Source organism: Pelophylax lessonae (assembly GCF_965119305.1).
Source record: "Pelophylax lessonae genome assembly, chromosome: 4".
Taxonomy (NCBI): Eukaryota; Metazoa; Chordata; class Amphibia; order Anura; family Ranidae; genus Pelophylax; species Pelophylax lessonae.
Genome location: NC_138771.1, coordinates 263,989,141 through 264,005,757, shown reverse-complemented (window position 1 = coordinate 264,005,757; position 16,617 = coordinate 263,989,141). Strand labels below are relative to the sequence as shown.

General features: G+C 42.5%; 1 protein-coding gene across 1 annotated transcript in view; it reads left to right on the top strand.

Annotated features, from left to right (window-relative positions):
* The first annotated feature begins 282 nt into the window (after positions 1-282).
* LOC309555245 (cathepsin E-like) overlaps positions 283-16,617 on the top strand; it is a 58,437-nt gene continuing 42,102 nt past the window's right edge. Inside the window, exons 1-2 of the mRNA XM_082257143.1 lie at positions 283-366; positions 6,553-6,730. Coding sequence (XP_082113269.1) covers positions 311-366; positions 6,553-6,730 — 234 coding nt within the window. The 5' untranslated portion in view covers positions 283-310. The remainder of the gene's footprint in view (positions 367-6,552; positions 6,731-16,617) is intronic.

Genomic DNA, 16,617 nt, shown 5'->3' with positions numbered 1-16,617 from the left:
TATACTGGAAGAAGGGTTTTTTTTTTTGTTTTTTTTTTTTACATGATTTTTAAAATTTACATTGTTTTAGTAACTTTATTTTCCAAAAAATCTAATATTCCTATTTATCAAACAATGTTTGTATTATTTTCTACATTAAAAAAAAAAGCATATTGTTCTAAGGGCCTTAGAAGTTTTAAGAATGTTACTATCACTTCTGTGAATAATTACCAGGTCACTGTCCTGAAGTAATCAAGTGACCTGGGTACAATGTGACCTTAACAGATATAAAAAACGGAGGGACAAATATGTGAATGTCCAGTTAGGAGCAATGAAGCTGATAATTGTACTTACATTTTTTATCCAAATAAGCACAGCACTACACAGGTAAGAAAATCCATGTTTTTTTCCTACAAGATTTGATTTCCAGAATTTTTTTTACAATTCATCATTACTGTTTGTAAAAGACATTTGGCTCAGTTTACAAATCCTTAAAACTGAGTCACCCTGTTTTCAGTCATGTATCTGTGACTTTCAGATTTCATTGGACTCAACTGAAAATGACTGACACGATTTTGAAAATAAGGATACTTATCCAGATGTCTTAGCTTTGTGAATTGAGCCTATTGTGGATTTTACTTTGTTTTTCTATGTTGTATTTTTACATGTGTTTATCATCACATGACATGCTTTACTATCATTGGGTGTATTGTATTTTTGTGTTTTAATAGCATTTGTTTTATACAACATATTTTGTTTCTTTTTAATTTTCTAAATTCTATTCAGATGTCTTTTTTTTTGCTTTGTTCCTGTATTCCTGTATTGCTGTAAATGGCAACGTTGTAAATGCATTACACGGGGGGGGCACGGCTTTTGTGATGATTCCTTTGGTATGTTATTGAGCTTCTACTATAATGTATAATGTAAAAATCAGACAAGCTTTATTTGTATGTATTAACCTACTGGCGAGGCAAGCAGGGCAGGTGGCCCTGTATGTATTACCCTCATGCCAAGGCAAGGGCAGATGGGCCTGTATGTATTAACTTCCTACAGAGGCAAGCAGGGCAGATGGGCCTATATGTATTAACCTCCTGCCGAGGCAAGAAGGGCAGGTGGGCCTGTATGTATTAACCTCCTACCGAGGCAAGCAGGGCAGATGGGCCTGTATGTATTTACCTCCTACAGAGGCAAGCAGGGCAGATGGGCCTGTATGTATTAACCTCCTGCCGAGGCAAGCAGGGCAGGTGGGCCTGTATGTATTAACCTCCTACCGAGGCAAGCAGGGCAGATGGGCCTGTATGTATTTACCTCCTACAGAGGCAAGCAGGGCAGATGGGCCTGTATGTATTAACCTCCTGCCGAGGCAAGCAGGGCAGATGGGCCTGTAGGTATTTACCTCCTACAGAGCCAAGCAGGGCAGGTGGGCCTGTATGTATTAACCTCCTACCGAGGGCAGATGGGCCTGTATGTATTTACCTCCTACAGAGGCAAGCAGGGCAGGTGGGCCTGCATGTATTAACCTCCTACCGAGGCAAGCAGGGCAGATGGGCCTGTATGTATTTACCTCCTACAGAGCCAAGCAGGGCAGGTGGGCCTGTATGTATTAACCTCCTACCGAGGCAAGCAGGGCAGATGGGCCTGTATGTATTTACCTCCTACAGAGGCAAGCAGGGCAGGTGGACCTGTATGTATTAACCTCCTCCCGAGGCAAGCAGGGCAGGTGGGCCTGTATGTATTAACCTCCTACCGAGGCAAGCAGGGCAGATGGGCCTGTATGTATTTACCTCCTACAGAGGCAAGCAGGGCAGATGGGCCTGTATGTATTAACCTCCTGCCGAGGCAAGCAGGGCAGATGGGCCTGTATGTATTTACCTCCTACAGAGGCAAGCAGGGCAGGTGGGCCTGTATGTATTAACCTCCTACCGAGGCAAGCAGGGCAGATGGGCCTGTATGCATTTACCTCCTACAGAGGCAAGCAGGGCAGGTGGGCCTGTATGTATTAACCTCCTGCCGAGGCAAGCAGGGCAGGTGGGCCTGTATGTATTAACCTCGTGCCAAGGCAAGCAGGAGAGGTGGGCCTGTATGTATTAACCTCGTGCCAAGGCAAGCAGGAGAGGTGGGCCACAACATCCACATGCTCCACATATGCCTCCATAGTGCACAACTTTTCTGTGTAGAGAGCACGCTCACTGCACGCTACCAAGATTCTGACCAAGCTGCCACTGACAGCTCCCGGTCATCGCTTACGATCAGCAGTTATTGGGAGGGGCACCCAATCATGTGACATTTGTGACAACTAATCACAGTGGTTCAGTGATCAGGAACTCTTTGCTTCCTGTCATTCAGAACCCCTTTAGGGACCAGCAGGAGGAGGCAGCAAGGTGTTAAAGCTGTTCTCCATGCACCAACTTTTCCCCTCCTTACATCCCACAATCTTAACAAATTGGCATGTTAGCTTAATAAACAAAACTAATTGAAGTGACATGTTGGGTTTTCTATCCCTCGGACTGCAGAGTGGGGTGGTCATTTATTAGGTGCCATGTCGCTGCCTGGATGACATGGACACTTCCTATTACAGTATCTGTTCATTATGTGGCCTTTCAGGGAGGCAGAGGATGCAGGTTAGGTTTGCCTGGAGATGGGCTCTAACTGCTGATCATATGGATCAAAGTAAAAAAAAAAAACCACTTGTCAGGCACATTAAAAATGCATTTAACCACTTCAACACTGGGCACTTGCACCCCCTTGCTGCCCAGGCCAATTTTCAGCTTTCAGTGCTGTTGCACTTTAAATGGAAATTGCGCAGTCATGCAACACTGTACCAAGCTGAAATATTTCAAATTTTTTTGAGACAGATAGAACTTTTTTTTGGTGGCATTTAATCAGCACAGTTTTTTTTGCTAAATACACGAACACAGCTTTCAGAGAGAGCAATTGATGGATGCTCCAGGGGTGCGCCCAGAACTGGATGACCACGCTGTAGCCGTCTTTTAGCTATAGCATGGTTGGGAAGTAGTTAAAATGCAATCCATGTTTTCCTGAATATACCTGTAACATGCCTTCTTACCGGTGCTTTCTGCTTAGTTCTGTTTTAGATACTCATAGATACACAAGCCCTAATGCAGTCAGTATGGTTTTTAAATTTTTCTTCACTTGCTATAGGTTGCTGCAGTTTGTTATAGCTCCATGCCTTCTTTACCACGTCAGCTCTTTCACCTGTATACCTCTAATGGACCAGAGTCATTTTTTCTACTATGTTTCTGTAAATTCAGCAATTTTTTTGTTATTATTTAAAGTGTTAATACACCTTTTCCAAAAAATTAATTTTTTCGGTGATGTTGTCTCACAAAAATATTTTATATTCTACGCAATTTACAGAAAAGATCAGTATTCGTTTAAAAAATAGTGTTATTGTAGATATAAAGTATATATATCATTCCGTTTATAATGAATAGCATGAAAAATAATTGCAAAATTATTTATAAATCAAACAAAGGTGCTTTTTTTAAATAAGGAGTTTTTTTTAAAGCCCCAGTCCACACTGCCGTGACTTTGTTGCCCTCCAACCCCCACCCCTATAATAGCAATGGAACCGTTCTAATCATTGGGACTCAAGTGTGAGGAGCAAGGCATGCTACATATGCCCAATGTATTTCCGTAAAGGTTTTTGGGCACATATAGGGTCCACAACTTGTTAAATGATCTCACATATGTTATCTCTAAATATATTTCTTGATAAAAAGAACATGCTATTCGTCTCAAGGCATTTATGATATAGTAGTGCTAATGTTAAACCACAGCTTATTCAGGATGTGTTTTTGGGGAATCTACAACCTCTTTGCATTTATGATTTTATTACTACTACAACCCCAATTCCAAAAGGTTAGGATACTGTGTAAAATCTACACCAAAACAGAATGCAACGATTTGCAAATTTCATAAACACATATTTTATTCACAAATAGAAAAGACATCAAATGTTTACACTGAGAAATTGTACCATTTTGAGAAAAAAAAAAAGAAAAAGATAATTTTGAAATTGATGGCAGCAACATGTTTCAAAATATTTGCGACAGGGTAACAAAAGGCTGGCAAAGTAAGTGGTACTAACTAGGAAGAAAATTTTTGCATCTAATCAGGTCAATTGGCAACATGATTGGGTATAAAAAGAGCATCTTAGAGAGTCAGAGTGTCTCCTAAGTGAAGATGAGCAGAGGTTAGCCCACTGTTTCTCAACTCCAGGCCTCAGGGCACACTAACAGCCCAGGTTTGCAAGAAAACTGAAATATATCACAGGTGATATAATTTGATGCTCAGTGATTGCAGTATTCTAGTCTGCATCTCTCCCAAGGTAATACTTAAAATCTGGCCTGTTAGTGTGCCCTTAGGACCGGAGTTGAGAAACACTGGGTTAACCAATCTGTGAAAAGCTGCATTTAAAATTGATGAACAATTTTAGAACACACACACACCTACACAGGTTGAACTGGATGGACTATTGTCTTTATTCAACCTCACCTACTATGTAACTATAAGAATAATGTTCTTCAACGTAAAATTGCAAAAAACTTTAAATGGGGACAAGGCCATAATGCAATATTGAATGCCTGTGATATTTGGGCCCTCAGACAGCACTGCATTAAACCAGTAATGATTATGTGATGGACATCACTGCATGGGCTCAGGATTACTTTCCAAATATCACCGTCTGTGAACACAGTTCACTGTGCCATCCAAAAATGCAAGGTAAAGCTCTGTCATGCAAGAAGCCATATCTGATCATGATCCAAAACCAAAGCTCATTTAAAATGGTCTGTTACAAACTGGAAAACTGTTGTGTGGTCCGATGAATCGAAATTTAGATTCTTTTTAGCAACTGTTGGTACTGCATCTTTCAGTCCAAAGATGAGAGGGACCTTCCAGCTTGTTATCAGCGCTCAGTTCAAAAATCTGCATCTCTGATGGTATGGGGATGCATTAGAGCGTAAGGAATGAGCAACATCTGGAAAGGCACCATCAATGCTGAAAGATATACCCAAGTTTTAGAGAAGCATATGCTCCCATCCAGATGATGGCTTTTTAAAAAGGGAAGGCCATTCATATTTCAGCAGGACAATGTTAAACTGCATACTGCATCTATAACAACAGCATGGCTTTGTAGTAGAAGGGTCTGGGTACTGAACTGGCCTGCCTGCAGTCCAGGACTTTAACCAATTGAAAATATTTGGAGCATCATGGAATTTAAAATATGACAAAGACGATCCTGGACTGTTGAGCAGTTAGAATCATATATCGGGCAAGAATGGGATGCCATTCCTCTCCCAAACTCCAGCGATTGGTCTCCTCAGTTCCCAGGCGTTTACAGCGTTGTTAAAAGAAGAGGGGATGCTACACCATGGTAAACATGGCCCCATCCCTACTTTTTTGAGACGTATTGCTGTCATCAATTTCAAAATTACCTTAATTTATTCTTAAAATTGTACATTTTCACAGTTTAACCACTTGCCGACTGCCGCACGACTATTTACGTCGGCAGTCAGACCCTCACAGGCAGAGCGACGTAGCACTACGTCGCTAGCCTGTGAGGGTCTAGGGAGCGAGCGCGCGCCCCCGGAGGTGCGCTCCCGCGCGGTCACGGAACCCCTCGCGCGCGATCATCGGTGCAGAGGGAGAAAGGCAGGCGGCTCATGTAAACAAGCCGCCTGTCATTCTCCCCTGTGTAGAAACAGTGATCATACAGTTCTACTATGTAGGACCGTTGATCACTGTTCCTACACCTCAAGCCACAGCCAATCACAGTTAGAATCACGCCCCTAGGGACACACATAACCCCCTCCCTCTCAAAAAAAGTTAACCCCTTCACTGCCAGTGTAATTTTACAGTAACAGTGCATATGTATAGCACTGATTACTGTAGAAATGTCACTGATAACCCCAAAAATGTCAGTCAAGGGTCCGATCTGTCCGCCGCAATGTCGCAGTACCGCAAAAAAAAAAATAAAAAATCGCAGATCGCCGCCATTACGCGTTAAAAAAAAAAACAGCAAAAATGACAAAAATCTTTCCCTTTGTTAGTAAACGCGATAACTTTTGCGCAAACCAATCAAAATACGCTTTTTGCGATTTTTTTTTTTTTACCAAACATATGTAGCATAAAACAAATTGGCCGAAAAAGTTAAAAAATTGACGCTGTTTTTTTGTTTATAGCGCATGATCAAAAAATCGCACAGGTGATCAAATACCACCAAAAGAAAGCTCTGTTTGTGGGGAAAAAAGGACATCAATTTCATTTGGGTACAGCGTCACACGACCGCGCAATTGTCCGTTAAAGTCACGCAGTGCCAAATCGCAAATTAGGCCCTGGTCAGGAAGGGGGTAAAATCTTCCGGGGCTTAAGTGGTTAAACATTTGATATGTTTTCTATTTTCTGTTGTGAATAAAATATGGGTTTATGAGATCATGAATTATGAATCATTGCATTCTGTTTTTATGTAGATTATACACAGCATCCCAACTTTTGTGGAATTGAGGTTGTAATACTAATATTATTATCGTTGTTTGTTTTATTTTTCAGGATCCCCCTTGTAAAAGTCCATTCAATCCGGCACCAGCTCCGGCAAAAGAATGAACTAGAGGAATTTTGGTCAAATCACCAACCTCATGTCTTCGCCCAGAAGTATAGCCAGTGCTTTCCTGAACAAGTTTCCTTGACAACTTGGCCTACATTCGAGAATCTGTTTGATTATATGAATGTGAGTGTGTTCATGATTCAGTATTGGTTTAATAAATAAAATGATTTTGGTTTACCTTTAGGACACAACATTTATAAGGTCGGACAATGCAAAGCACACATTTCAATTATGGATGGAGATTGGATGCCTCAGCTGCCCATTAACTTCTTAGATCCTTCATGGAGTCCTTCAGCCCCTCCCTCATTGTGGAGTCTCCCCCATTATGTTTACTCCTGCAGGTGGATGTTCACTCCTGCATTCCCCGCATTTTACTATGATTAACACAAATCCAGCTTTGTACATGGCATAACAATAAACTTAGCTATTCAGAACTTCCATTTAGGACAAAAATATGGCCCTCCAGTTGTTCAGGAACTACGACTCCCAAAATGCCTAGTCATGTCTGTGAATGTCAGAGTTTTACAATGCCTCATGAGACGTGTAGTTCCAATACAGCTGGAGGGCCGTAGTTTAGAGATCCCTGATTTAGGATGTTGGACAGACAAACAAAAGGTCGGAGATTCCATCTGCAATCATCTGAAATGGTAGATTGCCCCTGTGGTGGAAGAAGGTATATAATTGGCTCTGCTACTTTAATTTCAGTGGCTGACCACGTGTTGAGGAAAGGTGGTAGGGGATTGCTGTATATGCAGAGATCCTCAAAACTAAACCTGAAAATCTAAAAGCAAGTTGCTAGGTCTAGGTCACTGACTTTGAACAAATATGGAGCCACTGATGTCAGAATCCCAGACCTGCATGCTTTTTCCTGATCAGTAACTATGTAATGAAACTAGGGATAAATGTGACAGCCAAGGAACAAGTGGCAGCTTAAAAATATGAAAAAAGCCACAACAATTCTAATAAATGTGGTGATATACAGTTGTGCTCATAAGTTTACCCTGGCAGAATTTATGATTTCTTGGCCATTTTTCATATGAATGAAAACACAAAAACACTCAGTCCCGGGTCACACTTGTGCGATGCGGGAAGGCTGCGAATTCGCAGCCTGTTCCCGCATCGCAAACGCACATCTGGCAGTTCACACTGCTATATGCGATACGCAGGGGGTGTCAATGAAATGGTAATGACACCCCAGTTTGATCGCATATCGCAGTGCGATCTGACAGTTCGCACAGGATCGGATCGCACAAGTGTGAACCACTGTGCGATCCAATCCTGATGCGGCTGGAAAAAAGGGTCATGTGCGTGTTTGGTGCGGATACAGTGCGAATTCAGCCATACAAAGTGTATGGCTCAATTTGCATCCGCACCTCCGATCGCATGTAATGAGGGAGCAGTGCGCTCCGAATTACATGCAATCGGCGCACTCGCAGAAATGTGAACCGGCCCTCATGGTTAGTGTTTGGCTGAAGCCATTAATTATCAATTAACTGTTTCCTCTTTTTAAATCATAATGATTTATCATCATCACATTTGGAGAGGAGTCAACAAGGCCTATGATGAAAGGTACATCATTCCTACTGTGAAACACGGAGGTGGATCGCTAATGTTTTGGGGATGTGGGAGCTACAAAGGCACAGGAAATTTGGTCAGAATTGATGGCAAGATGAATGCAGTATGTTATCAAATAATACTGGAGGAAAATTTGCATTTATCAGCCCAGTAGTTGCGCATGGGACGTACTTGGACATTCCAACATAACGATGATCTTAACCACTTTAGCCCCGGAGGATTTGGCTGCTCAATGACCAGGTCCTATTTTGCGATTCGGCACTGCGTGTATTTACAATTGACGTCCTTTTTTTCCCACAAATAGAGCTTTTTTTGGTGGTATTTGATCACCTGTGCGATTTTTATTTTTTGCGCTATAAACAAAAAAAGAGCGACAATTTTGAAAAAATAACAATATTTTTCACATTATTTTATATGAAATTCTCAAAAAAAATGTAAAAATCAAAATGTTTTAACATTTTAGGCCAATTTGTTTTCTGCTACATATTTTTGGTAAAATAAAAATCACAATAAGTGTATTTTGATTGGTTTGCGTTTACTAATTCCGAGAAAGACTTTATGTCATATTATTGTTTTTTTTTTTTTTTTACTAGTAATGGCGGCAATCTGCGATTTTTTGCGGGACTGCGACATTGCGGCGGATAAATCAGACCCCTAACTGACATTTTTGACACTTTTGGGAGTACCAGTGACTTTACTACAGTAATCAGTGCTAAAAATATTTACTGTTACTGTAAAAATTACACTGGCATGGAAGGGGTTAGCAGTATGGGTGATAAAGGGGTTAAATGTGTCCCTAGGGGCGTGATTCTAACTGTCAGGGGGCATGGCTTGTAAAGTATCCACAGAGACATGCAATCCTATATAGCAAGATCACATAGCCTATGTGATCACTTCAGAGAGAATGACAGACGGCTGTGTTTACATCAGCCGTCTGTCCTCCTCTCAGCTGCAGGAGATTGCGAGTGGCAGGTGGCCATCTGAGTCGCTGGACACGGACTGGCTCCCCGGCTGACGAGCGGGGGTGGGAGCACGTGGACGGCGGCGCGCGCTCGCCCCCTAGAGTCTCCTGAGCGAGCGACGTAGTACTACGTCGCTTTGCCCAGGAGCGGCTGCCTGCTGCAGTAAAACTGCGGCGGGCGGTCACTAAGTGCTTAAACACAAGGCCAACTCGACCTATCATTGGCTACAGCAGAATAAAGTGAAGGTACTAGAGTGGCCATCTCAGTCTCCTGACCTCAATATCACTGAGCCACTCTGGGGAGATCTCAAACGTGCAGTTTATGCAAGACAGCCCAAGAATTTACAGGAACTGGAGGCTTTTTGCCAGGAAGAATGGGCAGCTTTACCATTTGAGAAGATAAAGAGCCTCATCCACAAATACCACAAAAGACTTCAAGCTGTTGATTAGGGTCATTTGGGTAGTTTCTGTTGTCATTATGATTTAACCACTTGCCGACCGCCGCAAGTACATATACTGCGGCGGTCAGCCCCGGCCAGGCAAAGTGACGTACCGGTACGTCACTAGCCTGTCACCGGCTTGTGAGCCAATAGCGGGCAAGTGCGCGACCGCTGAGGCACGCACCTGCCCTGGCTTGTTCCCTAACAAGTCAGTGCGTGTGACCTGCGGACCCGATGTCCGCCGGTCACTCGCGATCGTTCGCTGGGAAGGGAGAAAGGCAGGCGGCTAATGTAAAAAAGCCGCCTGTCATTCTCCCCTGTGTAAAAATGGAGATCAGACGGTTCTACTATGTAGGACCGTTGATCTCTGTTTTTACACTAGTAGCAATGTCCAATCACAGTTAGAAACACGCCCCTAGGGCACACTTAACCCCTCCCTCTCCAATACAGTTAACCCTTCCCTGCCAGTGTAATTTTTACAGTAACAGTGCATATGTATAGCACTGATTACTGCAGTAATGTCACTGGTAACCCCAAAAGTGTCAAAAATATCAGTCAAGGGTCTGATCTGTCCGCCACAATGTCGCAGTCCCGCAAAAAAATCGCAGATCGCCGCCATTACTCGTTAAAAAAAACCCCACCAAAAATGACAAAAATCTTTCCCTTTGTTAGTAAACGCGATAACTTTTGCGCAAACCAATCAAAATACGCTTTTTGCGATTTTCTTTTACCAAACATATGTAGCATAAAACAAATTGGCCGAAAATGTTAAACAATTTAGATTTTTACACTTTTTTTTGGGGGAATTTCATATTAAAAAATGTGAAAAACATTGTTATTTTTGCAAAATTGACGCTTTTTTTTGTTTATAGCACATGATCAAAAAATCGCACAGGTGATCAAATACCACCAAAAGAAAGCTCTGTTTGTGGGAAAAAAAGGAAGTCAAATTCGTTTAGGTACAGCGTCGCACGACCGCGCAATTGTCCGTTAAAGTCACGCAGTAAAAAAAAATCGCAAAAAAAACCCTGGTCAGGAAGAGGGTAAAATCTTCCGGGGCTTAAGTGGTTAAAAAGAGTAAACACAGTTGATTGATAATAAATAGCTTTAGCCAAACACTAACCATGAGTGAAAGAAAAGTTTTTGTGTTATCATTCATATTCTCGGAAAAATGTAAACTTATAAGTACAACTGTACCTGTAAGGAACCTGGATTGGACAAAGGTTTCCCCCAAGCTGGCCCAGGTCCTGCGATGCTTCTTCACCAGATGGGATACAGTATGCACATAGATGAGACTCCGCCATACTGTGTCACCTCACCCTTTACACAGTACTCACATATTCCTGGCTGGAGGCCTGTTTTCTGAGGTAAAGAATGTCCACTTGAGATGCTTTTTCAACTGTTTACTGTGAAACAACTTGTATAACTCCTTGGCATAGCGACATATCTTCCTCTGTACAGTACATAAATCCAAAGTTTCTTACAGCACATAGCACATTAGTTGCAGAAGTACATCTTATTAAACAGCAGTCACCTTTGTAAGCACGCCATCATAAGTTGCCTGACCACAAGTTCTCCCTTGAGATTTACTGCTGGGCCCAAGCCCAGAAAGCTTCCACACCCCATTCTACAGAGCTGCAAGATTTAGATCAGGGGGGACCTTCACCTCCTCCCTTGTGAGTCCCCCTAACAGGGGTGCTCATCTTGAGCCTCCTGACATTCACAATCCATAGGGGCCTCTCTCTCTAGCACAGATCACTGACCTACATGTAGGTGAGGGGTGACCTTCTCCAATGCATCCTTTCTGGCTAAGACCCAACCCAAAGCTGTTCATAAAGGGCACAGACTCCAGGAGTGAGTGGTATTTCTAAAAGTGGTATTACACCTGACAACATACAGTACCTTCTATTGTACCAATCACCAAGGGGGTCTAGAACAGGGGCAGACTGACTATTAGGGCACTCGGCAAAGTGCAACGTTTCATGTCAGGAGGAAAGTGTTTGTGGGAACACAAATACCCTCACATTATCTGGACATATACAGAGTGATTGGGGGTTGCATAATATATCTCTTATAACAGAAGGTTGTTCTCTTTCAGCAGTACCATTTTATTATGTAATATTTTATCTATTAGTAGATAAGCGCAGACGTTTTTTGATTATAGACATCATTATCTGAGTATGTCCCAGCCCCTCCCCCAGCTTGCGTCACCCTCAGACCACTCCATACATCCAGCTGACAGACATCACTTTGAACTACTTCTTACCCCCCCCCCAGCTGAGTGACATCATTCCATGGTCACTTTCCATTCTCTACATTCCCAACATCCCTCCCTAGTCACCCCAAAGACACTGCCACTGAAAGAAGTCCCTCCACAACTGACTCACCCCCACCAACTGTCTCACATCCCTACCCCACTGGTGCTTGGGGGGACCCTTGCAGTTATTCCCCCTTCCCACCAGGGGATCATGCATGGCTAGAGTGGGTGATCACTGCAACAGGTGGAGGAAATACGTGAAACTGATCTTTTGTGGCTTTCACTGCAGCATCTGAAAGATTGGTTCAGTTATCTCCCCCACCCGCTGCACTAATCTGGATTTCTCTCACTGCCTCACCCCCTGCTGCAGTGCTGGGTTCCCTCCTTTCTTCTCCCGCCAGGAGCAGTTATGGGCACACAAGGGAATCTGTAAAGATGAAGAGCAGGGGAAGTGGCGGGTAAATATGTAACTTACCGGCCTCTTCCTTTTCTAAGTAAACACAGTGAGTGATTGATACTGATCACTCACTATATTCATTCATAACTGAGAATAGTGTGTTTACTATGCTTCAGTTTATGAATGGGCAGGAGCCTCTGTCTCTTGTTCATTCATCTTCAATGCAACTGAGGCTGCAGAGAAAGGGACTGTGTAATCTCTGGCCCTGTCTCTGTCTCAAAAATGAAGACTTCAGGGGGTTTGTTTAGACCCCCAATATCTCACCAAATCCCCCCAACAGAGTTGTGAAAAAAATAAAAAAAATAGTAAAAATAAAATTTGTAAAAAAAATCTGACTTAAGTTTCTAATCAGACTAAAAAAAACACTCCCAATATGTGGCATTATATAGCCATACACACTGTGTACCGCAGCTATGTGCGACGCAGGTCAACTTCTCTCTGGGAGAGGCCCCAGTGGGTTACTTTGCCCAGTGGCCCATGATGCTGTTAAGGTGGCACTGACCATGAGAGGCTCCTGGTACCTTATTAGGTCGTCAGCTTTAGGTCTCCTACCACTCTGCATGTCGCCAAGCTAGGAGCCCCTCCATGAGGCCCTGCCACATTAGTGTTGCATCAGAAAGATGGCTGCCGTGTGGTGGTCATCTTTAAACATGGGGGCCCCATAATCACCTAGGGCGAGGGAGCCCATGAGTTGTCCGTACGCCCCTGGTCACAAACCATATACTGCAAGTCCTAATAACCTGAAAGCAGAAAACCAGAGAGAAATTGCAGCTATTCACTTATAAAAATGTAATGTTAATTCCTTAATCTGTCTTCACCCCTTGAAGACCAGGCATTTTCTGGCACTTTTTGTTTCCACGTAAAAATCAGTTCTTTTTGCTAGTAAATTACCTAGAACTCCCAAACATAATTTTTTTAAAAAACAAAGGCCCTAGAAAATAAATTGGTGGGTTTTGCAATTTTTTTATGCCACAGTATTTGCACAGCAGTTTTTTTTAAATTAAATTTTTGGGAAAAAATACACTTTTATAAACTTAATGCAAAAAAAACAAAACATGACCCAATTTTTTTGTAAAAGACGATGTCACACCGAGTTAATATTTTATTTTATCTATTTCTGGTTCTTATATAGCGCTGTCAATTTACGCAGCGCTTTACATATACATTGCACATTCACATCAGTCCCCGCCCTCAAGGAGCGTACAATCTAAGGTCCCTAACTCACATTCATACATACATAGTAGGGCCAATTTTATACAGGATCCAATTAACCTACCAGCATGTCTTTGGAGTGTGGGAAGAAACCGGAGTTCCCGGAGGAAACCCACGCAGGTACAGGGAGAACATGCAAACTCCAGGCAGGTAGTGTCGTGGTTGGGATTCGAACCAGCGACCCTCTTGCTGCTAGGTGAAAGTGCTAACCACTCCACCACATACCAAACATGCAATGCTTTAAAATTTTGCATGCCCACACAATGGTGACAAACAACGTAAATTTTACTATCTATAGGCAACGCTTTAAAAGCCTTTACAAGCTACCACTTTATATCTACAGAGGAGGTCTAGTGCTAGAATTACTGCAGAAGATCCATCGTTTGCCACGATATGTGTGGGACGATTGCTGTTTGTGTATGTGTGGGACTGATTTTATTTTTTTTTTTTTTTTTTACACTGTTGCTTTAATTTTTTTTTTTTAATACTTTTATTGCTGTCACAAAAAGAAATGTACACATCCTTGTGACAGCAATAGGCATATGGTAATTCCTCATTTGCACTTGAAAGCATTTACAATGCCAAGATCTGCATTTTTGAATTCTTTTGACTTTCAAAAAATGGCTTCTGGGTTACCATAGTGGAGACCCGATCAAAGCTGATTCCAGCTTTGTATCAATCTCCAACTAGCCAGCGGAAGTGCTGGCTAGTAGTTCCGGTCTCCCAGTTGGACGGGAGAGGCTGAGAGAGCTGCGTAGGTGGTGGGAGGGGGGCATCCCCTCCCGCTGCTTGTAATAGCAATCGAGTGGCTAGTTAGCCACTCCGGTTGTTATTACAGGAGAGCCGATCGTCGGCTCTAAAAAAAAAGGCAACGCATCAGTTGAAGTCAAATGACGTAGCAGGTACGTAATTTGGTGGCAAGTAGTTAAAGCAGATTTTTACTCTCCCCTCACACTTTTTTTTTACAACCCCTTCTTACCTGGTGATGAGTTTTGCACATTTCAGATACTCATGCACCCACTGAGCGGATCCAGCGTTGTCCAGCTAAGACCCTCTTCTCTTCTGGCAGCGCCGCCATGTTTTGGTGTGACGCCATCAAAAGGCTGCTGGCTGTTCCGGGTTTTAGCCGACGCAAATCTCAATGATGCTCTTCTAGCCCTGCCCCCTCCTCCTTCACTCAATGAGAGGAATATATGACATTCATATTCCAGAAGTCAAAGGGAGGACAGTGCACATCATTCCCCTAGGCAAGAAAAGGTAAAGGAAAGTGCTATTCATACAGAGAACTGGAGAAGAGGTCATATATTTAAGGGGGGGGGGGGGATCTGCTTTAATATCAGTCTGGTCCACTCCCACTGTCCAGCAGAGGAGGAGGGGCATCACCTGGAGCCATTCAAGATCTGGTGCAATTATAGATGCTTACAAAGAATATGCTGACAGGAGGAGAGAGCAGAGGGATTATTTCAATATTGTGCTATGGCTCTTTTATTGTTAGGGTGCAGGCTGGGGGCACAGAGGTGACCAAGCTGTATTGCTTAAATGCACAAGTGATAAGTCCGGGCACCATCCTGGCTATCTATGTGCAAATTAAGGGAATTTATTCCTTTTTATCAGCAGCAGCCTAATTAAATTAAATTAATTAATTTTGGTTATAATTTAAATTTTTGCACTTATTTTTGCACTAATTCAAATAACTTGTTTATCAATTCATATATTGAGCTTAAGACAGAACACATTCCTAAGCGCAGGTTCACCCCCGTTTTTTCAACCATCCTGGCTATGCTGTCTGGCAGAACAGTGTAAATCTCAGGAACTTTTAGGCACAAATACAAATATATAAGCAGAAATTACAGCTCTCATACGTACCTCACCTATATATTTAGCTGTTTGTCTGGCATTCAGTTTTAATATTTTAGTGTGGGAGTACAGCATTCTTTGCAATATATTAATATTCACATTATCAAAGACTGGGATGGATACACGCAGTATGAGTGACAATTATGTGCATAGGCTGAGACAGACAAACATAGTCAGATATTGATGAAGACAGACTGACAAAGACTGTGCTTGTGTAATTAACTAGAAAAACTGTTCTTTTCAGTACCATTAAGGCCCCTTTAACACTGGCTTTCCGATCAGGTCCGCTTGTCAGTTTTTCAGGCAGACCTGATCGGATGCTCCATGCACCCCTATGGGGCAGCGGATGTCAGCGGTGACATGTACGCTGACACCCGCTGCTATCCAATTTGATCCTGTCCGTGAAATCCAGACGAATGGAAACCCTATTTTCCATCTGTCTGGAGGATTGGATCGGATCGGATGAAAACGGACAGGCAGCCTGTTTTCATCCGATCTCCCATAGAGGAGATCGGGGATCGGACAGGTCTGTCTCTAAAAAATGAGTGGAGACAAACCTGTCATCCGCCTGCTCAGCGGGGAGCGGTGGATCGATCCCCATTGAATAAAACGGAGTCCGCGGGGCGGAAAGCCCGTGTGAAAGGAATGGTTTGAATGTTGGCATCTGTAGAGTATGAGAGGTTGATTTACTAAAGGCAAATAGACTGTGCACTTTACAAAGTGGAGTTGCCCTCTGCAAGTGCAGTTGCTCCAGAGCTTAGTAAACGAGGTAAGGCTTCACTTTGCAAAGAATACCCAATCACGTGCAAGGAAAATAAGAAAAAAAAAAACAGCATTTTTGCTTGCACATGATTGGATGATGGAAGTCAGCAGAGCTTCTGCTCATTTACTAAGCTCTGGAGCAACTGTACTTGTAGAGGGCAACTGCACCTTGCAAAGTGCACAGTCTATTTCCGTTTAGCAAATCAACCCCTTAGTGTTTTGTTCCTGTATCTGATCGTATCTGCTTTATATGGCCACTTCCCTTTTGCATATAAAAAAAAAGTTTCCCCCGTTGGAATGGGACTTTAAAGGCTCAGAGAGTAAACATATACTTGTAATAAAGATCTAAAACATTTTTTGCAGAAAAAGTTTTTTTCTAGTTTTATTGTAGAAAAGGTTTTTTACGTACACAAAAATATCATTAAGTTACACATAGTAAAATTGGGGTAAAATATTGCTCAAAATCACACAATATAACTGCAAGAGTCA